Raw genomic sequence first — 25,531 nt, forward strand, 5'->3', positions numbered from 1 at the left:
CTACAGACAAGAAATCTCAAGTTTATTTAGTCATTTTGGGCAGCGATTTTTTCAAAATCAGGGCGGTATGATCATTTCGATCGCTTCTTCTATAGCTTGTTACCACTCAACTTGTTATTTGCCTGTTAATTATTATTTAGAACTAGCTGATACCCGCGACTTCGTTCGCGTGGATATAGGTTTTTTAAAATTCCCGTGGGAACTCTTTGATTTTCCGGGATAAAAAGTAGCCTATGTGCTAATCCAAGGTATAATCTATCTCCATTCTAAATTTCAGCCCAATCCGTCTAGTAGTTTTTGCGTGAAAGAGTAACAAACATACACACACACACACATACAAACTTTCTCCTTTATAATATTAGTGTGATACATCCATGTTTAGAATCTATAATTTTATAGGGGAAAACTAATTAATTGATTGTGACAATTTTATCTCAAGTATCGAGACCCAGAGCTATACAGGGTGTAACCAGAACGCTAGCAAAAACTTAGCGTTATTAATGCCAATAACCATTTGCCTTATCTTGTAGTTTTAGTGATTTAGTATTTTTCAAACCCGCATTGTATAGCGTGCAAAACTCTGGTCAATGCCATACCTACAATATGTGGCATTGACTTCGAATGACCTATTTATGGAACGTTCGTTGACCTCTAGTGTCAATCAGGTGTTTTATTTGCAATAATATTGTGAGCTTTTATGAAATACAGGGAGTATGGTATCTTATCAGTAATCATCAATACCTGTCTTCGTTTTTGCTAACGTTTTGGTTACACCCTGTATTTAGTTTCTAGAAACTGAGTTTTTTATGTAGCTTTCTAATTCAGATCACCCCCTGTTTTACCTATAGTTAGTCTTCAGGTATATAAATATTCAGAGTCAGTCCTTGCCCCGGCTGGCGTCCATTTCTTTTGTTTTATAGCGCAGAACGTCCTTGGCAGCAGGCCTTCGTGTTTTATTGCTCTTATTTTTCTTTTATTGCGCTTTGAGGGCCTTAATAAAACGGATTTTTGCCAGTTATATAGTTATTATGTAACTACGATATGTCTTTGATAGAATCTCTTCAGCATATGTAATTCGGTTATTTTGACTGCAATTTTTTTATTGAAACTTTTTATTACAATAAATCTTCCAAAAGGAAGAGAAAATTCAAAATACAAATTGTTATATTTTGTTCGTCAACACATTTAAAAAATATTTTTGCGTTGTAATCACAAGGATTTTTTCCTTTACTTGAGCTATAAGACCTAATTTCATGATTCTAGGTAGGTAGGAAGTACCCTATAGGTTTCTTGACAGATAGGACAGACGGACAGACGGACAGACAGACAGACAGACTACAAAGTGATCCTATAAAGGTTCTGTTTTTCTGTTGAGGTACGGAACCCTAAAAAGGGTCACTACCCTCAGTAAGTACGATATGAAATACTCAAAAGCTCTGAATTAATATTATCAGGATGTATTAAGTCTAAATGTTTTGACCTCATCAAATTCTCGAAGTCTTGAGTCACTCTCAAAAGACTCTTATCTCTACTTGTATTTTTAATGTATACCTTCTAAAGAGTGAAGATAAAAGCAATTAAAAACAAAATATGTACAGCACGGGATGGATCGTAACACTCTTCTGATAATGCCCTCCGAAGATAAAACTTGAAAGTTAAATGATAAGTGTTTGATCGCTTCGTGTTACTTTTGATGGCTACCTAAGTAGGTACTCGAGAATCATTGCAAGACATGTTGTGATTTAAGTTAGGAAGTGACTGGATGAAGGACCGCCACAAGCGGTTATTTGCTTAGCCTACAAAAAAGAAGTGTTATGTTTCAGAGTTCATGAATGTGTGAATAATTTCTTTATTCCACCATAATTTCTAAATGCCTGTACAGATTTGGATGTATGGAATATTGTAAAAATACTTACATCATCCTGAGAGGCACTGGCTAAAAAGTTTTGGAAAAAGTTCATGATGGCGGCTGTAGAGCGCCACTTTCAAGTGTGAAAAAAATCACCTTTTAGTTCGTTTTTTGGAAAAAAAAATTAAAAACAGTGAATGCAAGGGCATTCACTGTTTTTCGTTTTTTTTAATACGACTTGTTTTATAATATTATAACTAGATCACGCCTGCGGGCTGCGATGTGCTGCAATTTCGTTCACGGTTATGTTTTTGAAACCCCATGGGAACTCTTTGAGTTTCTGGCCTAAACTGGGTCCGTTTCTGGGATGCAAGCTTTTGGATAGTAAACAAGAAAACAATTGTTTGATAATAATATATTGCTAGATAAAACATCTTTAAAGATAGGTACGACGAATAATTAAACTTTCTCATATAATTGAATAAAAAAGTACAGTACATTCGATTTTCTCGCTTAATGATTTAATTGATGTAAAAAGTAGAGAATTCCCCGCACGGCGCCGACTCAGCGAGTCTATTAAAGGCAAGTGTAACAAATGGGCATAATAACTTCATCGGGTTTGAATCTTGGACCGTTGCGGCTAATTGCTCACTACCGGCCTCGCGGCGCTTGTGCCAGATAGTCGACGTTGCATTTTCATTTTTATGTCAAGTGCTTTAAAAGCTATTATACTTTACTCTCATACTAGGTTTTTACATGGTTCGTATCATGGATTTCGCTTTAAAATAGACTTCATTTGTAGTTATAAAGAATTCAAATCAAATCATTTATTCTTTTTGGTGGGCAGAATTGTTGATTTGTAAGAATTGAAACGTTGGGATAATCAATTATTTATTATTATCTTTCCATTTTAGTGATAATTAATTTAATTATAGCCAGATGGGAAGGTACCTACCCTAGAGGTATGAAAAAACTTATAATAATATGAAGATGTCTCGTCACATAAGTTAGCCAACGGGACTACACGATTATTTTGTCCAAAACCTATTGAGTGTCGCTTCTGTCTGCTAAAATATTTTAATTCTTTCTTTTGGCTTTGACTTAGTCAGGTAAAACTTGCTTGTGGCGATTATTTCAACCACACATGAACAATTATTATTGATAATAATTTATAAACTCTTAGCCAATAGCAGCTCTCAGCCAACCAGTAGGCTCTACAGGTCTTATTTGGTATGCAAATCGAGTATTGAATAATTTTGATATTGCACCGCGCGCTGCATACAATGTGACACCCACGGCTGTCTGTGCGTTTCCTGTTACATGTTTACTCCGTAACTTTGGAGCTAGGATAGTATTACGTAGGGGCTTTTATAGGCAACAGTGCTTATTTGAGTATTTGTTAAGTAGGTACGTACATCCATACTAATACTTATTATAAATGCGAAAGTGTATCTGTCTGTCTGTCTGCTTGCTTTTTACGGCCCAACAGGTTTATTTTTATTTTTGTTACTAAAATAGCAAGCAAACGAGCAGATGGGTCACCTGATGTTAAGTGATTACCGCCGCCCATGAACATTCGCAACACCCGCTTGAATTTAATGTTTGGTACAAATTTAAGTACAGAGGTAACATGCATACCGGAAATTCATATAGGCTACTTTTCATCCCGGAAAAGCAATGAGTTCCTACAGAATTTTTCATAACAAGAAGAAAACCTAAATCCACGCGGATGTAGTCGCGGGCAACATCTAGTATAAAGTAGTTATAATGAAATGCATAATATGTATCATCCTCTCAGAATGCTAAAGGTTTAATCCATAGTTCGCCACGCTGGCCCAGAAGAGATTAGGCAGGCGTCACACACCTTAGAAAACATTATGGATAACTCTCAGGCATGCAGGTTTTTCACAATGTTTTCCTTCACCGTTAAAATAATAAGTTGCTTAAATCGCGTAACTTCGAAAAGTTACAGGTGTGTGTATCGAAGCCCCGACCTCCCGAATTGGAGACGGACGCCAACCACTAGGCTATCACGGCATAAACATCGACAGAATGCACTCCCACCCCGTGACACGTATCAACTGTGTGTATGCGTCTAAGCGGAAACTTGCCGGCAGTAAAATATATTTTTACGCTTTGATCCCGCTCACCGCCCGCGGCCCGGACTGTGTCTTCTGTTTTATTGATATCTTCCTCTGGCAGTCCTACGCAAACAAATCGTATTCCGTCAACGATTTGTTACTGTTTCATCTCGTTCAATCATTTTCAACCCCCAACCCAAAAAGAGGGGTGTTATAAGTTTGACGTATGTATCTGTGTATCTGTCTGTGGCATCGGAGCTCCTCAACTAATGAACCGATTTTAATTTAGTTTTTTGTTTGAAAGGTGGCTTGATCGAGAGTGTTCTTATAGCTATAATCCAAGAAAATCGGTTCAGCTGTTTGAAAGTTATCAGGTCTTTTCTAGTCACCACACAAAAATATTCCAGAACAGACAGTCTACATCTGAGGATGCTCCGGTGTCAGAGTGAAACCTACTCTGACACCGGAGCATCCTCAGATGTAGACTCTAAGGCTGGAACAATGTACCTACTTAATTTAAAATGTTCAATATTATCTATTCCGATTTTTCAGACCCTCAGGTACACCTACCTAGTGATAATTTTTAGAAAACTAAACTAGAATGATATCAGTATTAGTAAGTCTGATGAAAGCCATAACACTATAGGTTATAAATAGTATTATATGAGTTAGTGTTTCCGTAAAATTGAAAGAAATTTACAGTTAATGAAAGGCAAATCAATGAAATCTATACATTTTGAAAATTTTAAAATGGAACTAGATAACATAATGAGATGATTTAGGTGAAATGATAATAATATTATCTAAGTGTTCTCTTCTGCGGTTCGGCAGTATTTATTCAAGAACGTAGGTATTTATAGTGGCCAAACCTTTCGTGGCCCAGTTTTTAGTAAAGAAAGCGGAAACAGCATGCATGGAGTAAGGCCTTGGTCACACTATTCCTAGTTTAAATAGATTACTCTGTAATGCGTAAAACTTGAGAAAGGGCTCACGATATTTGCTTTATGTCAACTGTCATATTAATATTATTACAGTTTACCGTACCTACATAATATGATTACCTTTTGACATGACAGTTGATACATAGAGTAAATATGGCAAAAAAGAGCACTGCTAAGTTTCCGCTAGCCGGCTCTTCTCAGTAGAAATTGTTTTCCGAACCGGGTGGTAAGTCTTGGCATATTTTGTGGCACATGCTGTCCTACATTAAATAAATATGTTCATCTCATTTCAATCTAGGGCCTAGGGCATTCATGGCATAGAACTGGCATAGATCATCTAGTTTATTCTAAAATGTTCTGAATTTGTTATTTTTTACTGCAAAATAAAAAGAGGTTTTAAAGAAGTACAAATAAAAGTAGCTACAAAGCGTTTTGTCACGTGCTTTTACGCCCAAAAACCGCTAGTATGTAAAGGGCCTTACATTTTGTTCCTATTATAAGAAACATGAATTCCGATGTTTGTTTGTACTGCGCGTGTCGTGGGAGTGGAGTGGGGCCGGAAGCGACAGTTTACGGCGACCACCGCACCGGCGGGTTCGATTCCCGATAAACGCAAGCTACCCTCCAATTGGGACTATAACACTGTAGATACACCCCATACGATGTCTATATTTAGGCAACACATGCTCAATTTGTTAGGACTATGTTATGGAATTGGGACTGCTGATTTTTTTATTAAAGTTGTATAATACCAGGTTTATTTCGACAAAATATTTTTCCTCTTCATAACTCATCCGTAAAAAATGCTTGGGAATTATTTACTCACTAGCTGATGCCCGCGACTCCGATCACGAGATTTTTTTTAAATCTTTGGAACCTTGGGAACTCTTTGATTTTCCGAGATAATGAGTAAGTAGGCTACATCACTCTCCAAGTCTTTAACTATAACCTTGCAAAAATTACGTCGATTAATTTCTCTGTTGCGCCATGATTGAAGGACAAACACACTTTCCGATTGATAATAATATGGGTAGTGATTATACTAGTGCCCAAAAAAAGGAGTAATGTTTCACAGGATGTATTTATGTAACTTTCTTTACTCCATCATAACTTCTAAATACCTGAACAGATTTAGATGTATGGAATATCGTTGAAATCCTTATAACATCCCGAGTGACACTCGACATATATTTTTTTAAAAAAAAATGGATAATTTCGTGTTATAAAACAGATTTAAACTTTTACAAGAGTGTTATAATTAGTCATTTTCTGTTGATCTACCATGCTGACAGTTGACACCAACATAGTTGGAAAAGTGTTAATTTCAAAGCAGGGCTCCGCACCCCGCAGTGTACCGACAGCAGTGGTATGAAGTAACAAGATTCCGCAGAGTCTATTCTTCTATACAAATGTGAAATGCGAATCTATTTTGCAGGGCGATGCTATAACCCAAGCGATGCGATGAACTAAGCTTTGAAAATGCCGTAATATAAATTGTAATCCATAAAAATATAAAACACTGTTGATAGCCTAGTAGTTAAGATGTCTGCCTTCTATTTAGGAGGTCGGGGGTACGATCCTGGACACGCGCCTCTCAATTTTCGGAATTATGTACGTTTTATACAATTAAATATCACTTGGTTTAACGGCGAAGGAAAACATCGTGAGGAAATCTGTATGTCTGAGAGTACTCCACAAAATTATCTCTTTCACAACGCTACCTGCCGAAAGGGATAGCACTAGATAAATATACCTGTCAATTTATACTATGAGACTATGTAGGGACTATGAGACTACAATAGAATTAGTCACATAGAGATTTTTTAGTGCTGTTCCAAGCTGAGATAAAGTTTCATTAGACTATGGCATCGCTTTAAGTGGGAAATAGGTCTTTTGCGGTATCAATTCATAGGCCCCGCTCGCACACGATTGAATTACAGAGTGTTTGCGGCTTTCCCTGCCCGTCCTCCCTCCCCGCCCACCCTCGCCGCCGCCCGCCCAAATGTAAATGAAACGATCGCAATCCAGTTACCGGGACAATGCCGCAACTGTCTCTTATACTATGGGTGCTATAGGTACAGAAGGCTTAGTACTTTACTATTACTTTTATAATATTCACCGATGTACCTGCGCAGAAACCGCTTTATTGAATGGCGCGAAAATATTTCAGCCAATCATAGCGTGCGTCCATCTACTATTGGTTATTGCTTACGTGCCATTTTTTGTTCGCGTGAATTATGAGCGAGATAGCACGAGTACTAGGAATAACACACTCACAGGATAATACAGGAGGGTGGCACTAAATTTTTCACTTTTAATCAATGGTGTTTAGGGCCATTTCACTCTATATAACGTTATGGTAATCGAATTCTTTCAACGTTGGTGAAATGTAAAATCTCATACTAAGCTCACTGTAACGGCGAAATACCAATCTTATCGTACCGCCATTTTCTTTGCTTTCCTTTCTTTTCTTTGTTCGGTTTCCTATTTTCTAAAACTTTTTGTAAAACGCAAGTTAGACAGTTTTTTTGCTTATTTATACTTTGTTCTAATTATAAGCCAAGGCAAGCATGATGGCAAGCAAATACCTACTTAAATATCACTTGTTTACGGTGAAGGAAAACATACTGAAAAAGCCTAGATGCGTGAAAGTTCTTTATGTTTTCAAAAGTTTGTAAAGTCTGCCAATGCACACTGGCGAGCGTGGTGGACGTGGTCATTTCCCTTTTTAAGATATGACCCGTGCTCATCAGTGATCCAGCGATGGGTTGATGATGCTGATCATGAACCTAGCAATTTAAATTGTATTTTTGAAAAAAATAATTATGATTTTCACGCAAAACATCGGTTTAGTGCAAATCGGGCTCACACACGAAGGCTTCCGTACCATCTGACAAGAAATAACACTTTTTAATTTTTTAATTTTCATAGCCATTTTGAAATTTTTATTATTTTTTGTAATGTTAGCGGCATTCTGTAAAAATTTCCACTCTTTACCTATTACGGTTCCTAAGGTAGGGCCCGCTGACAGACGGACGGACGGATGAACGGACCGATGGACAGCGGAGGCTTTGTAATAGGGTTCCGGTGGCATTCTTCGAGAACGGAACCCTAAAAAGACTGCTGAACTTTTTCAAATGTCATTTTAATATAGATATATTATGCCTTATGTTTTCAAGCACATTCAATCATACATTGAGCCGAGAAACACAATCAAAGCAGACGATAAGAAAAATCTTACAAATCTTCATTGATAAGTTGTGAAAACCATAAAAACATTTCCGATAATTGGATTGCTTTAATGAAATAGCGCCTACCACGCTCCTAGCTTACACCCTGAACATCGTAAAACGCACACTAATAAAAACCCGGTCAAGTGCGAGTCCAACTCGCACACGAAGGGCTCCGTACCATCGTAAAAGAAAAACACTGTATTTTTTTCAAATTATTTTATTTTTCAAATTATCTAACGTTTTAATTTTTTTCCATACAATGTTGTTTGTTGCTGCTTGCTGCATCGTTGCTAGTTGCTACCTGCCAAATTTCGGGATTCTATTTCAACGGGAAGTATCCTATAGGTTTCAGATACGACAAACAGACAACGAAGTAATCCTATGAGGGTTCCTTTTCCTTTGGAGATACGAAACCCAAAATACCGGTCAAGTTTTGACATAGTTTTATATACTACTACCTATATGCAAAATCTCATAATAAATTCAGATAGATAGTAGCGGATGTATGGACGGGCAGACAGACGAACATAGCGAAACTATAAGGGTTCCTCGTTTACTACGGATCCCTAAAAAAGCTGCCCCAAACGGATCCTGTTTTATTCATTGACAAGTGTCTTTATATCGGGCGCCTTATACGAGCATACTCGTGCAAGCGACTGAAGCCAGTTTATCGAACGTAAAAAGCTTTGTGGAGGAATGTTAGGAATTGAATATACGCACCTGCCTATGCCTATCTTTAGATCTACAAGTATATTAATATCTACGCTGCGAGTGTGGATCTACTCGATTATAGGTACATATTTTTAACCCGCGACCCAAAAAGGGAGGTGTTATAAGTTTAACGTTTGTATCTGTCTGTGGCATCGTAGCTCCTAAACTAATGAACCGATTTTAATATTTTTTTTTTCGTTTGATAAGTGGCTTGATCGAAATTAAAAATTTATAACACCCCCGACAAGTGAAGGTTACAGTAACTAGAAAAGAGCTGATAACTTTCAAACGGCTGAACCGATTTTCTTGGATTATAGCTAAAAACACTCTCGATCAAACCACCTTTCAAACAAAAAAAACTAAATTAAAATCGGTTCATTAGTTTAGGAGCTATGATGCCACAGACAGATACACAGATACACACGTCAAACTTATAACATCCCTCTTTTTGAGTCGTGGGTTAAAAACCGATCAGATCAATAAATAGGTCCATAATTACCTATGCATGCTGACGTCATATCTATTCCGGACATCTGCCGATCCATTCATAACCATAAATATGTAGGTAGGCAGATGAGGTGAATATAGATCGTTCAATATATTCATCGAAGCTCAATGAGTCAATGACCTATGCTAATGAAACTATTAGGTTTTATGTGCGTTTTAAGAAATTGAATATGGTGCTTTTACGGTGAAGGAAAACATCGAGAGGAAACCTGCAGGCCTAAGATTTCTCTATAATTGTCTCAAAGATGCGTGTAGTGTATCCGCGCTGAGCTAGTCTAGTGGTTTATGGCCTAAGCCTAAGCCCATCTTATTCTGAGACGAGACCCATGCTCAGTAGTGGACCGGCGCAGCGATGGGTTGAGAAGATGATAACGACGAAGGGCACGTTCAGTGTGATTTCTTGCCTTTGCATCGTACGTGTACAACAAGGAATGCCCCCTTCCTCCTACATACAAATATTTGCATTGGAAAGCTCAATTCGATCGACCCGACTGGTTTTATTTCCAAAAAACAAATTCGACCCACGGACTTGTACCGTTATTTTACGACTCAGGTCCCAGGAACCAACGTACAATACAACGATTATTATCTTGGTGATTTATTCATTCAAATATCTTTACACTAGTTAATACCCGCGTTAGGTTTTTAAAAATTCTTTGATTTTGGAATCAAAAGCAGTCTACATCACTTTCCAGGTTTTTAATTCCCAATATCATTAATTCAAAAATCACGTTGATTACGATACTTCTCCTGAAGCAAACCAATAAACTAACAAACAAATCCATTTTCGCATTTGTAATATGGGTAGTGATATTCTATTATATTGCCACAAATTACATTTTCTGGTATTACCAAACCCTACATACATTACGACCACAGTAAGCATATTATGGTTCCACAAGGATGTGACAGCGTTTGATTAATAAATTAAACATTAATAGATCATCACGAATTCATAGCGGTTTAGCGTTCCCTATTTAGCATGACACATAGCGTGGGCCGTCATGTAACGTGGGGATCTTCATAACATAATGGCTCAATTATGACGACCCTCACCGCCTCTCTGTACATTTAACATCTCATCCCGTAGTGTTTTTGAATGTTGTTTAGAGTCTGAATACCTCAACGGTTATAGGAGCGGGCTGAAATCCGAAATGTTGCCGGTTGAAACCCCACCCGTTGCACTAATGTCGTATCTACTACACAAGCTTTACGCTTAGTTGGAGGGGAAAGAGGTATATGTCGTGATAAATTACATGGCTAATATTAAAAAAAGCATTATAGATACTTAAGCTTTTAATTAACTTGCTTCTCGTAAAAAATTTCACAGATGCGACAGACCAAAGGTTTATAGAGCATTTTGCCAATGGTCACATATTATTCTATGAATCCGAGACTTGCAGGTCCCGGTCCATGGGCCTCATAAGGAAGCCTAGAGCCACTTAGCGGGTGCTGAGGAATGCCTTGAGTGTCAAGAGTGAATGCTTGGAGTTTCTCTAAATCAGACGTTAACTATAGATATTTTTAGGTCTCCACGTATGAAGAGCCATGGTCGGAAGCACGTTGTTTGAACTTGAGTGTCCAAACGCAATAGAAGAACATATAGCTACCATCATCATGATCATCATCAACAATCGTTAGTCGTCCACTGCTGAACATAGATCTCTTGTAGGGGTTTCCTCAAGCCACGGTCTTACGCCCATACCAGATACCTATACCAATGATTTTTTTTTTTCAGGCGGAGGAACTGAACGCGCTGGTGGGAGATGCGTTCCGGATGGCGTTCGCGTCACAGCTCCAACCGACTGCTCCACTCTGGGTGAGTTGATGTTGTACCTTATCATCGTAGCCCATCGCCGCCGGCCCATTGCTTGAGTACTGGCACTCTTACTCACTTAGACCAAGTGCGGATTGGCGGACTTCACACACCACCGACCACATTATGGTGTAAAATAGAGTATATTTTTCTTCAAGTAAACTTTTACAAGTGCTTTTGAATCGACAAAATAATTTATCACTGGTTCGGAATGCCGTTCCTACCGAGAAGAAGAACAAGAAACGCGGAGAGCTCTCAAGCATGCAGGTTTCTTCACGAGTTTGCCAGTTATCTACCAGTAGTAAGCTACTATCCCAAACATCCATCGCTTTAAATAAGAAAAATAAAGTAAGTTCCAAAAACCGGTAGCGTCTATAGTGGAGCCAATAAGTATCTGGTTTTTATGACGGTAATAATAGCCGAGATTGATTTTAATTTGTTTGAAAAGGATGCCGTAATTTAGTTTTTTTGTGATCGTTATAATAGGTTTACTTTAGACCACAGTATTACGATTTTACCTTACTTTAGCAATTGATAACATGCCATGAAGAGATGGTTTATCTATTGAGAGAAAGACTATACAAACTATAGGATTAAGTTTTTTAATATTCCCGTGGAATTTCTTTGATTTTACGGTCAAAAATTAGCCTATGTCATCAGGAAGCAAGCTAAATTTTTACTAAATTTCGTCAAAATTGGTTCAATGGATAGGTCATGAAAAGCTAACAGACATACCTGTTAGTAGGTATATGTCTGTTAGCTTTTCATGACCTATCTATGAATTACAGATAGATGACAGATAGACTTTCAATTGAATTATTAGTAGAGTTATGAGTCAATCAAGAATCCAATGTGAGATCTATTGTCGCTTTTGTATTTGTTTATCATCATTGTTATCAACTCATTGCCACCTCACTACTGAGCATGGGTCTCCTCTCAGAATGAGAAGGGTTTGGCCATAGTCCACCACGCTGACCAAGTGCGGATTGTCAGACTTCACACACCCTTGAGAACTTTCAGGTATCCAGGTTTCCTCACGATTTTTTTTCCCCCATTACAGCAAGTGATGTGTTTTTGTTTAAAACGCACATAACTTTGAAACTGTTTACTATGATAAAACAGGTCAAAAAAATTTGATCACTTGCTTAGAAAAAAGTTATCTTCAATGATTATTATTTATTATCCATGAGTCACCTATTAGTTGATTCTATGTTTTTGACTTCAAATTGAGTACCTATAACAAGATGTTAAGTTAATAAAGTTGAGTAAAAAAACTAATAATACTATAATAATCTATGATCAGCTTATAATGTTAGAAATGCGGGCTTCGGAATCAATTTCCAACGATCGTAATATTATCTAATGCAGGGGTGACAAACCGTTTGTTATTATAAGCCCCATCATTATGATAGTTTAATTTATTGGGGCCCACGTATTATACAATTTATGTTACTTATCACTACAAATAAAAACTCTTCAAAAGGGCTACAGACTAACAAAACCAATCAATCTACTATGTAACTAATTAAGGAATGTGTGTTTTTATTTTTTATTTATTTTATAAATTAAAATTAAATAAATACTTTTCCACTTATAGTAAACAAAGGAAAGCTCAGTCATTCAGCGGGCGATGTAGAGAATAGAGATCTATTTGGAGTTTCTCTATGTGATCAAAACAGATTTGAGAAGATCCATAAAACTACCAGAGAAATAGACTGAAGTGGCAATGGGCAGGCCACGTAGTTCGAAAAACCCGAGAGACGGGGTCCCAAGATGCTAGAATGGTGACTTCCCAACCTCTCAACCGGAAAACTCAGCGTAGGAAGACCTCCACTAGGTGGACAGACAACATCAAAAGGGACACTTCTTACAAGGGACCTATGCCCAGCAGTGGACGTCTATCAGTAGATAAAGATGATGATTATTAATAATAATAATTATTTCGTTATAATAGCTAATGTCCGTCTCCCCTGGCGTATAATTTACGGAGGACAGATTTATTGCATCGATTCGTCTCGATCAATGTTGTAATCTGATTGGAACTGGTTCTGCGTGTTTTTGTGACCGCTCCACCGTTATCTTTGGAATCGCTCGCAGTTAACCGCGGTCGCATGACAATAGTGTACGAACTTCTTCTAATATTGATTTTAAGTTTTTGTGAAAGGGAACAAAATTGATTTGTAAATCGGTTGTTGGAAATCGATACCAAATGTTGATATTCCAGTTGCAGACTCTTAGATATATCTTACCTAATACTCAATGGTTAGGATTAGGAGTTTAGCAAGCAATGTGTTTGCTTATCGGCTCGTCAATTATTATCCCTATCCATATTATAAATGTGAGAGTGTTTGTTGGTTTGTCCTTCAATTACTTCGCAACAGTGCAACGGATCGACTTGATTTTTTGCATGGGTAAGTATAGCTTACAATCTGGAGAGTGACACAGGCTCCTTTTTATCCCAAAAAATTAAAGAGTTCCCACGGGGTTTTTACAAATCTAAATCTACCTGGACCAGCTATTCCCTTTTAATTTCCGAACCAGATTTGATTTAGCGTTTTAGCATTTGTTTTATATTAGCGTTTTATATTAGGCTATATTATAAGTTATAACGTTATGTCAAATTCAATATGGCCGATATAGATAAACGTATCCATATCGTATCGTATATTGGGTTTGTTATAACGATAACGAATCCAATATGGCCGATATAACAAAAACGCACAAAGCCGTACACGAAAACGTACGAAGCGAGTTGCCTCCTCGTTTCTAATTATTACAGTAGAAAAGGTTATACATATACAGACACATTTTTAACCCCCGACCCAAAAAGAGGGGTGTTATAAGTTTGACGTGTGTATCTGTGTATCTGTGTGTCTGTGTATCTGTGTATCTGTGTGTCTGTGTATCTGTGTATCTGTCTGTGGCATTATAGCGCCTAAACGAATGAACCGATTTTAATTTACTTTTTTTGTTTGAAAGGTGGCTTGATCGAGAGTGTTCTTAGCTATAATCCAAAAAAATTGGTTCAGCCGTTTAAAAGTTATCAGCTATTTTGTAGTTTTCTTGTAGAAAAGAAGGTTAGATAACCCTTAGGTTCATAATATTCAAGTGTCAATTGGCAAATGTCAAGCTGTCAAGACGTTGCGAAGATATACATAATTATTTATTTGAAAATGATTTGTCGGGGGTGTTGAAAATTTTCAATTTACACTTGTTACAGGTAGGTATTACATATATTATTTGTAAAGCTACTTACTACTTAGGTACCTACTGATAAATCGGGAATGAGCTTTTGAACGAAAGCTTAGTTACGAAAGAGAAACTTTTGAAAATCATTAAGTCGATAATAATTTCTCGACAAAGTAGTTAGTAGGTAATAAATACAGAGTTCTGTTTGAAGACGATCGCACCTAGTACACTGACATTTGACCCGTCTCCTCGCTAGGTAGGCAGTTGCTAACCGCGCGTACACCCGATACCGGTAAGCGAACTCATTTACTGCACTGACGAGGCAAATAAGTAAGAAACTTATTTGTCTCGTCTTTGATGTTACATTGATCTCACATTGATCTGCATCGAAGCTGTGAAATATATTACAAGACCTATATTAAATAATATTTGACGATGAGAATAATATTATGTAGTCTCATAATTGAATATCTCTTCTAGATATGCTCTTTGTGTACTTATAACGAAATAAAAAGAATTGAAGACAATACATAATTACACGAATTAACGGAGCATCCACAGTTTGATTTCCCAGCTGGAATGTTTATGTGGCATTGTCGAGGCAACAAATGAATTGGGAACATTAACTTTCTTTACCGCGGTCGCGTTCATTAAACTCTCACAAATGGGTATTTAAATCCTTCATTACGTATTTTACACACTGTACATACGAATTACGATACATTGCTAGGTAAATTATTGGGGGGTTTTTAATATGTGAGATACAATTAAATGAAGTACGATATAGTCTAATATCAAATATCAAAACGGTGGCACATAAGTTTGAAAAGTAAGTGCGTGCGTGAAATCGAATCCCGACCTACCAAATAGATTAGAAGGCTGACGTCTTAACCACTAGACATAGACCTCTGTATTCGTGTTATAATCGTAGGAATTTTCTTGGGATGATAGTATGGTGGGCTCCATTTCGTATCTCAGTTACCTACATAATAAGCAGTAATGACATAGTGGTTAAGACATCGCCCTCCTACTCGGAGGGGGTTCGATCCCGGGCACGCACCTTTCCGGAGTTACGTGCGTTTTAAGCAATTAAATACTACTTGCTGTAATGGTGAAGGAAAACGTCGTAAAGAAACCTGCATGCTTGAGAGTTTTCTATAATGTTCTCAAGGGTGTGTCAAGTTGCCAAACCGCACTTGGCCAACGTGGTGAACTATAGCCTTTTCATTCTGAGAGACCCATGATGAGATGATGAGAGCCAGTAATGGGTTGCGATGATGATGATTACCATAATAACCTACGAAACATATTCAATTAGTGTTGTATGAAGTATTTAAATGTGGTCTTTAAGGAAGCTATAAACTGTGTATTTAGCCCGTAATTAAAAACTCGAATCAAAGCAATAAAGTTTCGCCCGCAGTCGTTAAACCTTAGCGACTCGTTCTGTATAAATTAACTCGCGACTCCATTCCGGCCACGAACAACATTACAATTGCAATCTGATTGCAATCCCAATCTCATGGGATGTCAACTGAAAGGGGATTCTGTATGATGTTATTAAGCCTTCAACACACACACAACTGCTTCCGGGCAAATTAGACGACACTAGTAAGTCGGATCGTCAATATTTTTTTATCAGATTAAATAATATGAAATAGGAACAGTGCGTGTTGCCAGTGATGATATCCGAGATATGGTGGCTGTTTAGGCCTGATAATAAACCTCAGAGTTAATCAGTGGGTGATGGAGAGAGCTATGCTGCAGCTTGAAGTTTCTCTTCAATAATCAAATCAGAAATAAGAAAATCCGTAGGAGAACCAGAGGAACCTACATAACTCAGCGGGTTGCGAAGCTGAAGTGGTAACGGGTAAGGCACATAGTTCAAAGAACCGATAGATAGACGTTAGGGTCCCAGGGTGCTGTAATGGTAACTTAGCACCGGGAAGCGCAGCAATGGAAGACCCCCACCATAGACAGACGACAACAAACGAGTCGCAGGAGGTCGCTGGATTCAGGCGGTGCTCTTGCGCCATATATTGCGATGTTTTATGGAAAAGATCCAGCAGTGGACGTTTACCGGTTAATTAATAATGATGATCTACCAAATCTACTTGAAATTTACCAAAGTTATCGAGATTTGCAATTTCGTACTAAACCTTATACAGATACTTGTATGTATAGTTTGAGATGTATTACTATGTATACTATATAAAGATATGACACCACCGCAGGTTGTGTGTGTTGCAGGCTTAAGCTTGATATAAAAGTCTATATGCAAGAGTGTTCATACAACATGCAGGGTCAGGCTGTGGTCAGAAGAGTGTTTATTCATTTGTGACGTCAGAATTGTAAAAGGCATGGAGAGAAAGTGCGTAATTGTATTTTTGTTATCGAAAATACTGGTTTGTAAACAGTTTTGCAGAAAATTATCGTAATGAGCCTGGAGAAATTTTAAAAACGGGAAGAAATATTTGAAAAATTGATACAGCTACTAAATACCAAGACTGCTTAACTCTGTTGTTTAAATCAACTTTCTTCACTCTGCACATCAATAAATTAATAAATCAGCCTGTTTGCATCCACTGCTGAATACAAGCCATCCCGAGAGCAGGCCACCACACACGGTCCTCCGCCTTCCTTCTCATCCACTTCTAACAGATCTTCATCCACCCGCTTTCCACTAACTTCTAATAGATTGGAGGAGTTAGACTTGGTCTGACCACTACCACTTCAGCTTGCTAATGCGTCCAGTTACTATGTCGGTTACTTTGGTCCTCTTATGGGTTTCCTCGTTATTAATACATACGATGTTCCAAAGTATATAAGTAGTGATACAGGCGGAAACCTAACATTAAAAATTATCTCTTATTATTTTAACAAAACCGCATGCGCTTTACGAAACCACATCCTGTTTTTATTGAATTTGTTTCTTATTTAACTTATTCAAGCGTAAACATCGAGGCGTATCTACAAATAAACGATAAAACCGGTAGAAGTAGCAGCGAATCAGTTTTTATTTTTTCAAAAAAAATTTTTTTTTTTTTTTGAGGGGTTGCCTTATCATGCGATCAGTCGGTGGACTATGAGCAGATTGGTTGGAGGAAGTTGGCGTTCATTAGGAGAAAACTTCCCCAGCGGGAAAACTCCATAAGTCTCAGCTAAATGTCTAGTATATGCTTTCTCTTTAGTCGACGGATTGCCTGTGGCATTGTCAGCTGCACTGCCAGGCGATTTGGGTGGTTAGTAAGCCTTGTTTTGTAGTTGCAACTATAAGTTAGAATTTCTTCCTTTACTGTGTTAATGTTTAAGTGCTCATGAATTTCCGATATTTGTAGGAACCATGGCGCGTTGGACAGTTGTTTCAAAATATAATTTTGAGCTCTTTGTATAATTTGAATATTGGAGTTGCATGCTGATCCCCAAAGTTGTATGCCATATGACCATATTGACTTTATTATTGCTTTGTATATCAGTAACTTGTTGTCTAGAGAGAGTCTGGAGTTCCTTGAGAGCATCCAGTACAGTCCTCTATATCTATGATAGATCTCATCCCTCTTTATTTGGACATCTTTCTTCCAGGTTAGCCTTCTATCTAAGTGCATTCCCAGGTACCTAACGTTGTCGCTTTGTGGTAGCTGATTGTTACGCAGCGAGACCGGAGGACAGTTTCCTCGACGAAGAGTAAATGTTATATGGAAAAAATTTAAAAAAATAATCCTTATCTACTCTGTAACCATACGATGTGTTTCCTAAGCTTCCTTGCTCTCTTCTTCTCTTTCTGGTAGAAATCTTTTCAAGGGATAATTTGGCCTTATGTACTTTCGTCTTTTCAAAGTCTATATTAATATTCGTAGGTATGTATATTATCTATCGTAAATATTATTAATTAGATAGTGAATATTGCGTGAGTAAGGCCCCAAGCCGAGGGTGGGGCCACGTCTGGCTGGGTATCGTGCGGAGAGGCACTGCGCCAACAAAAGAACTAGTCGGAGCTATAAACGCACCCCGCTATTTGGGGTGTTCCTTCGATTTAGTGCCGCAAGTCATGAACTGGATACGGTTACATAGTTTTTAGTTCTCTTTAAGAACGGTGTCACTTGAAGCGGTATTTCCGAAACTTACAAATTATAAGTTTATCAAAATAGGCATCAAATTTCTTTACAAGAGCCAACTTTTTCTTCGAATATGCAACTGCGATAACTTGGAACGGAACTTAAACGGAAGAAATTATTTACTGTGCATTTGATAAGCAGTGATAAGTAACTAATCCTACTAGTCAGAACTGTACAATGACTGTCGAAAGAGTTTTCAGGGTGTGTATATTATATTATGTGAATGTCTTTATTCTACCATAACTTCTAAATGCTTGGAAACATTTGGATCTTTTGGGTGTCATTAGAATCATCTTCAGTCACCTCTAAATATAGTCAGCTATAAATTTTTCAAAAGATATGAAAATTTTTACTTTATAGTTCAGTTCTTATTTAGGCAGAGCAGTCGTGTTTTTTATTAAAATTATGACTTGTTACTTTAATTCGCAGATTCGACTGACCTCAGCCGATGCACACGAGGTCCGATTACGGCTACTTTTGCTCGCGCGATTAACCACAACTGGACAAGCGTGTAATCACCTGTCACCTTTCACCTCACAGCTTGAATATTCGTTGTATCGATTATTATTATTATAAGAATTAAAAGATTGTATCGAAAGACGATAACCAAAAAATTTATCAGATTGGTAGTCGATAAGAAGAAGCTTGGTGAATAAAGTTTAAAATAAAGTTTAATTGAATATTTTTTTTTGTTTTTTTATTTTGACTACTAAAAGGTTCTACTAAATTTTCTTATTTCGACGCTATAGACAGAATCCTGCGGGAACCATGCACTTGTATGAGATAACAAATAGCTTGTTTGTTAATCCATATAATATTCCAAATTTCAGTAGTTTTTGTGTGTAAACACACACACATACATACACATACACAAACTTTTGCCTTTATAATATTATTGTAGTGTGATAAAGGCGAGATGTGAGTGTGATGTAGTGACTTGTGCCACACGTGGTTTAAACACTCGAAGCCGAACCCGAAACGTTTAGGGAAATGGAAATCTCTCTCTCGGCTGATAGAAAACGTGCTCTGCGAGTGATGCGAGCGACGTCTGCTCTTTCAGACGAACTAATTATGTACTGCTGAGTGAAACTAATTTCTTTTTAATAAAGAAAAATTCCGTTCTTCGATTTTTAGAAAGAGTTTTATTGTATCTTTTTGGCCATTCGTCATCGTTTTTGCTGCCCTCTGCTGAGCACGGACGAGAAAAGCCATAGTCCAGCACGCTAGCGCCGGCCTATTCACAGACTTCACACACTTTTGGGAACATCATGGATGACTCTCACGCATGCCGGTTTCCTCACTATATTTTCATTCACCGTTAAAAAGCGATATTGGCTATTGGAATCACCCTAATTTTCTCTAATGCATAAATAATATATGCCCGTTAAGAAACAATACTTGCTCCTGTGAATCATCATCATCAACATCACATATCGCCGGCCCACTACTGATCACGGGTCTCTTCTCAAAACAAGAAGAGGTGTCTTAGTCATAATTTGCCACACTGACCATGAATTTTCGACAATAGGTACTTACGGCAGAAATCTCTATCTCTAGATTACAACATGGGGTTATTCATGGGTCGGACCAACAAATTTCTGAAAGGCCGGCAACGCACAGGTGGTACCTACAATTTATAAATTAAAAAAAAACTCACACTTTTGGGAACATTATGGCAACTCTCAGGCATGCAGGTTTCATCACGATATTTTCCTTCACCTTTAAACCGATATTGGCCATTGTAAACACCCTAATTTTCACTAATGCATAAATAATAACCCCGATAAGAAACAAAAATGCTTCGTTCCCGAGACAATAAGTTCCAGTCGATAGACATTGCGTGCTAAATACTTATAAGTTCAGTTTGAGGACGAATGACGATGCCTGTTGGTAGTTCAATGCGACGGTATTGTTTTATATTCGCCGCTGACACTGTCTGCAGCCATGTTTATGACCATTGCGTGTTCAGCAATTGTTGGAAATTATAACTACTGGGCTAGAATTTAAGCCTCAATGCCTTAAAGCCTTAAATAAGCCTTAAAGTTTTATTAAGCATTAAAATCGATTTCGCCAAAACGAGTTAGCGTTCCGGTACGAGGAGAAACCAAAGGAGTATGGGCTTAATTAAAACTGCCACACCCCTTCCAGGTTAGCCCGCTTCCATCTTAGACGGCATCAATTCATCACTTACCACCAGGTGACATAACTGTCAAAGGCTAACTTGTATCTAAAAAAGTTATGATAGTTTCAAACCACCGAAGCAAAATTCGCCTGTTTACATTTGTAAATCTTTGTTGCAAATATTTTCGCTAACTCGAGTGAGCTAATTTTCACGCACTCACTCAAAGCCTAGAACATTTTCAAAGTTTCGCATGGCTTACTCATACACAATAATGTTTGGGCTCTCTAACTTTGCCTAGCCTTGCCCCATTTCTCTTTGACTCGGCTGAAACTGGCACGAACTCACGACAGAATCCCAGATGAATTTAAAACTGGTCCAGCAATACATTTCATACGTAAGTGTTAACCTTATAATATTCGCATTATGAAAGTTCACAAAAGTTTCAACTCCAAAAGAGCGATTAATAATCCTACTGAGTGTGGAATATCATTCACAATGATTATAATATTATTCTGGAAATTCTCACGGAGGAAATTCATTTCAGTTTTCCCTATACAGTTTTCCGAATAGTTTTCCGTAACCCGTGGCAAAAAAATAATTTTCACAATATTACAAGTTACTCTTATTTTATGACACTGATGCAGTTAACCTATTTTCTGTGCATTTATTTTTTCCATATTATAATTTAGAATACCTTTCAAAAACGGTTAAACTATGCATTTTATTGTCAAAGCGTCGCAATCCTCCGCAGTTCATAGCTCATCCTGACTGCATTATACAATACATAAGGACTAGGTCTAGTTTTATTATTATGGCTTCACTGTGAATAGCTCTTTACTTTACTCTGGATATTCATGAGTTGTTGGTTCATTAATGCTCTTTTATTGTAGTAATAGTTTGCTTGTGTTTTTTATAATCATTGTCTCCACATGGGTTAACTTTAAAATACTCTCGATTATAATACATATTTACTTAGTAGGTATTCAATTTTGAAAAAACCGGCCAAGTGCGAGTCTGAGGGTTCCGTACTCGTGTATTTTTCCAACATTTTCCACGATAAATCAAAACTATTATACATAAAAATAAATAAAATTCTGTTTTAGAATGTACAGAAGCCCTTTCATATAATACCCCACTTGGTATAGTTATCTTACTATGAAAATTGTAACGCATTTTAATTTTTTTTTAAATGATGTGACCACAAATTCGCGGTTTTCACATTTATTCCTGTACTTGTGCTATAATACCTACCTACCTTCATAATTCTAGGTCTACGGGAAGTACCCTATAGGTTTTCTTGACAGACACGACGGACGGATGGACGGACGGACGGACAGAGAGACAGACAACAAAGTGATCCTATAAGGGTTAATTAAGTTCTCTCTTTTGATTCAAACCTATATTTTTCTACATAAATGAAAATCAAAAATATTTGTGATAATTCTAAATGCTAATTTCACCGAGAATTAAACTAAGCAAGAAATTGCTATAAATTAGCTTTTTTCTTGCTTAGATTCATTAAACATAACTTACAGCTTGGTGGTCTGTCGTTCTTGAAAATCATTTTGAAAGTCGACTAATTTCACAATATTTGCTGTTCATTTTCAACAAAAAAAAATGTTACACCGACTGCATCGATTTCGCATTTTTTGCGAGAGTACAGACAGACGCCCGGAGGCGAGCTGGACGCGATTAGTTTTTTGTCTTTCCTGATTGATGGGCCGACGGCGGCCATGCGCCTCTGCCAATATTTGTACAGATTTAGGTATAAGTACACTATATGATGCCCGCGGCTTCGTTCGCGTGGATTTAGGTTTTTCAAAACCCCGCGGGAACTCTTTGATTTTCCAGGTTAAAAAGTAGCCCATGTCCAGGGTAGTCTATCTCCGTTCCCTTCTGCCAAATCACTCCAGTAGTTTTTGCGTGAAAGAGTAAACATACACACACATACATACACACAAACTTTCGCCTTTATAATATTAGTGTGACGGGTACTTTGATATCTGCAACCTTAGTGGACTAGATATTTCCAAAATGGGTTTCGCGGTTTATAAGTAAAGATTCCGTGAGTTAGTGATATTTTGCAGAGCTTTTGTGATTAGTAATTACTTACCTAGTACCTACCTACTGGCCTACTGCCTAGTTATTATCTTGTTCAGGGAGTCAAGCTAATATAGGTAGAGCATTCTCTCTTGCACAAAAATGAAAAGTGGCTTGCCCTAGCGAGATAGCTGTGAATTTTTAATCTAAAATTTTTCTTCATAATGATATTATGGTACCATATTTTATTTACTGAAATAATGTTTATTACGTCGCTTTTCTGTTGTTTCTGGTTTTTTTTTGTATTTCTGTTATTTTATTTTGTATTTTATTTTAAATACATATTTAGGTATATAACATAGGTAATTATGACATAATACATAAATGAGAGAAAAAACATTATGGTAGCAATATGTACTACCTATGGTAAATGATAAGTAATTGTTGGTCGCAGGTCCGTTAGAACTTAGAAAGCCGGTAGTTATTTTCAAAAAGGCCTAGTATGGGCAGTAAACTGTAAACGGTAAACCCGCTTTATAATCTCACAACTGATCGACAATAAGCTAACTATAAACTTCGCATGTGAAACAGAATACGAATGGCAATTCATGCAAACAGCCATTGAACCAGCGATACAAATGTTCCACTAGATGAGACGCTTCATAGTAACTTAATGTTCTAACAAAAATCGGTATCCGCACTCCTGTCGATCGTAATCCACTTTATAGAGTCTAGACGCAGTTCCCAGCCCAGGAGTTTTGTGCGCAGTCCCTTTCTTCGAACATAGATACTAAACTAAAACAGACTGTAGGGACTCAAGCGATTCAAGCTACCTCATAGCTAAACCTAATAGATAAACCTAATAGCTTACCTACCTAAGCTATTAGGTTTATCGCTTTTTGTTGATTATCCAATAAAAGTCTAGAGTTATCGCGCAAGTTTAACTTTTACAAACGAACTGTGTCTAAAGCGAATTACGATTGACAGGAGTGCGGACATTAAATGTTCGTTGGAACATGTTACTATGAAGCGCCGCATCTAGTGAGTTGTAGTGGAACATATATTTTTATATCGCTGCATTGCACAGTCACACGTGAAAGTATTTAATAGCCGGATTGTGTTTTACAGAAATACTCGTGAAAAAACAAAAAAGTAAAAACTCGACGATTTGTCTACCATTGCCGCCGCCGGATATTATTTAAAATGGAGTTCTGTCACGCGACAACATCCGTTTGGAATGATGACTGAAATACACGCGATTTTAAACCCTAAGTTTTTCGATATAAAAGTGATTTTGGAATATCTATGGTGAATAAAAAAAGCTGTTGGTGCCCTAAAATAATGGTTTGGAAGCATTGGAAGTTTGAAATAAAAGAACATCGCTCGAAACGTTCAAACAAAGTAAAGAATTCACCGAACTATAAACTTGAGCTTTCGTTATTGTATAACCATAACGATATTATTGCAGCTTTTTAACTTTCACCCGAGCAAAAACTTTACAGTCCTTAAAGCCTGCACGTTAAGGATGATATTTCTGTAGCTATTAGTTTCTGAGTTGTGTTTAAGTTGGTTTGATTTAGTGATATTGTTCGTGGATAGGTCGTCGGTTCACATTCCGCGGCAGGAATGCGCGGGGACTGAATGACGTATAAACTCGGCGTAAATCTTACAAGAGACAACGGATTCGAGACGATTAATTAACTTATACTAGAAATGTTAAATTATTACTGTAAATTGCTTTGAAAACTGTCTGTGGTGAACTAATTTATATTTGTTGTTTGGTTTTGTAATATTTATAGTGGCTTTCAAAAATAGGCATACTGCATAGGTAGGTACCTAGTACTTTGTGAGTTCAATGAAAAAATGAAGTGAAAAAAATTATATGAACATAAGATCTCTAAAAAGTAAAATTATAATAACATACGTATTGGCCCTTTAAGTTTAATATAAGTAAGTAGTTAAGTACATATATACCTATTAGGTACCTACCTACTTAGTAATAATATGTGTTTTGATCCAAGCGTTGTCACTTTGTGAGGATCGATAAGTAAATAAAATATAGCGCGAGTACTATTATAATATGTTTACCTACCCATTTTAGGCTGGAATCCTTCAGGGGGATATTCAAAGACTAATTGAATTTTAAACTAAACTCACAAGTCATGACTGACTGAAACCGAATTATGCTTAGTACCTACTTATATACTTACTACTTAGAATTGGTACTCAGAAAAGCATTCCGAACCGTTTCAACTTTATGACGGGAAGCTTTGCTGTTGTAAAGTACACAGAACTACCAATTATTTTCTCTACTTAAATTCAGACTCTATTGTAAACAGTGAGGGCTATTATTTGAGTGGCAATCCGTCTATAATTAAAATAATGGTAAAGCCATTAAAAGCTTATTAATTTATTATAGGGGGAAGGAAATGTGTAAAAATTCTGTACTAACAGCTATAAGTGAAATCTTAATGAACCATCGTTTCACCATCAGCTGCTATTGAAATAATTGTAATTAAACTTCCGACTGGCCATCTAACGAATGGACTAACATCAACGTAAAACTCAAACTGCTGGGGTGTGGTAATATAATAAACCGGTCAAGTGCGAGTGGGTGAAGCCATGGTAAGGTCGGGGGTCAATCCCGGCGCACCTGTAATCCATAATGTTCTCAAAGGTGTGTGAAACCTGCTAATCCGTACTGGGCCAGCGTGGTGGACTATGGCCTAAACCAGGGATGGCGAACCAATGGCACGCGTGCCATTGCTGGCACGCGACGAAATAATTTCGGCACGTCACTGATTACGAGTTTAAAGAAAAAGTATAAATTATGATTATGATGTAGCATAATACCTATGAATCTTTAAAAAGCAAACGCGCGCGAGCGTTCGGGTCCGGTGCGCGGGGTGGAGGCGGGGCGTAGTTGCTAT

The 25,531-nt window shown here is 37.4% G+C and overlaps 1 protein-coding gene and 1 long non-coding RNA gene across 5 annotated transcripts in view; one reads left to right on the forward strand and one right to left on the reverse strand.

Annotated features, from left to right (window-relative positions):
* LOC123867319 overlaps nt 1-25,531 on the forward strand; it is a 97,462-nt gene that overhangs the window by 64,015 nt on the left and 7,916 nt on the right. For all 4 annotated transcript variants that reach the window (XM_045909304.1, XM_045909303.1, XM_045909306.1 and 1 more), the window contains one exon: nt 11,061-11,141. In XM_045909304.1, coding sequence (XP_045765260.1) covers nt 11,061-11,141 — 81 coding nt within the window. The remainder of the gene's footprint in view (nt 1-11,060; nt 11,142-25,531) is intronic.
* On the reverse strand, nt 10,154-25,416 carry LOC123867320. The gene is made up of 3 exons (XR_006796386.1): nt 25,322-25,416; nt 12,636-12,648; nt 10,154-10,164 (listed from the first exon to the last, which is right to left on the reverse strand). It is a non-coding gene; the product is annotated as an uncharacterized LOC123867320 (long non-coding RNA).

This window comes from Maniola jurtina, chromosome 8, assembly GCF_905333055.1.
Source record: "Maniola jurtina chromosome 8, ilManJurt1.1, whole genome shotgun sequence".
Taxonomy (NCBI): Eukaryota; Metazoa; Arthropoda; class Insecta; order Lepidoptera; family Nymphalidae; genus Maniola; species Maniola jurtina.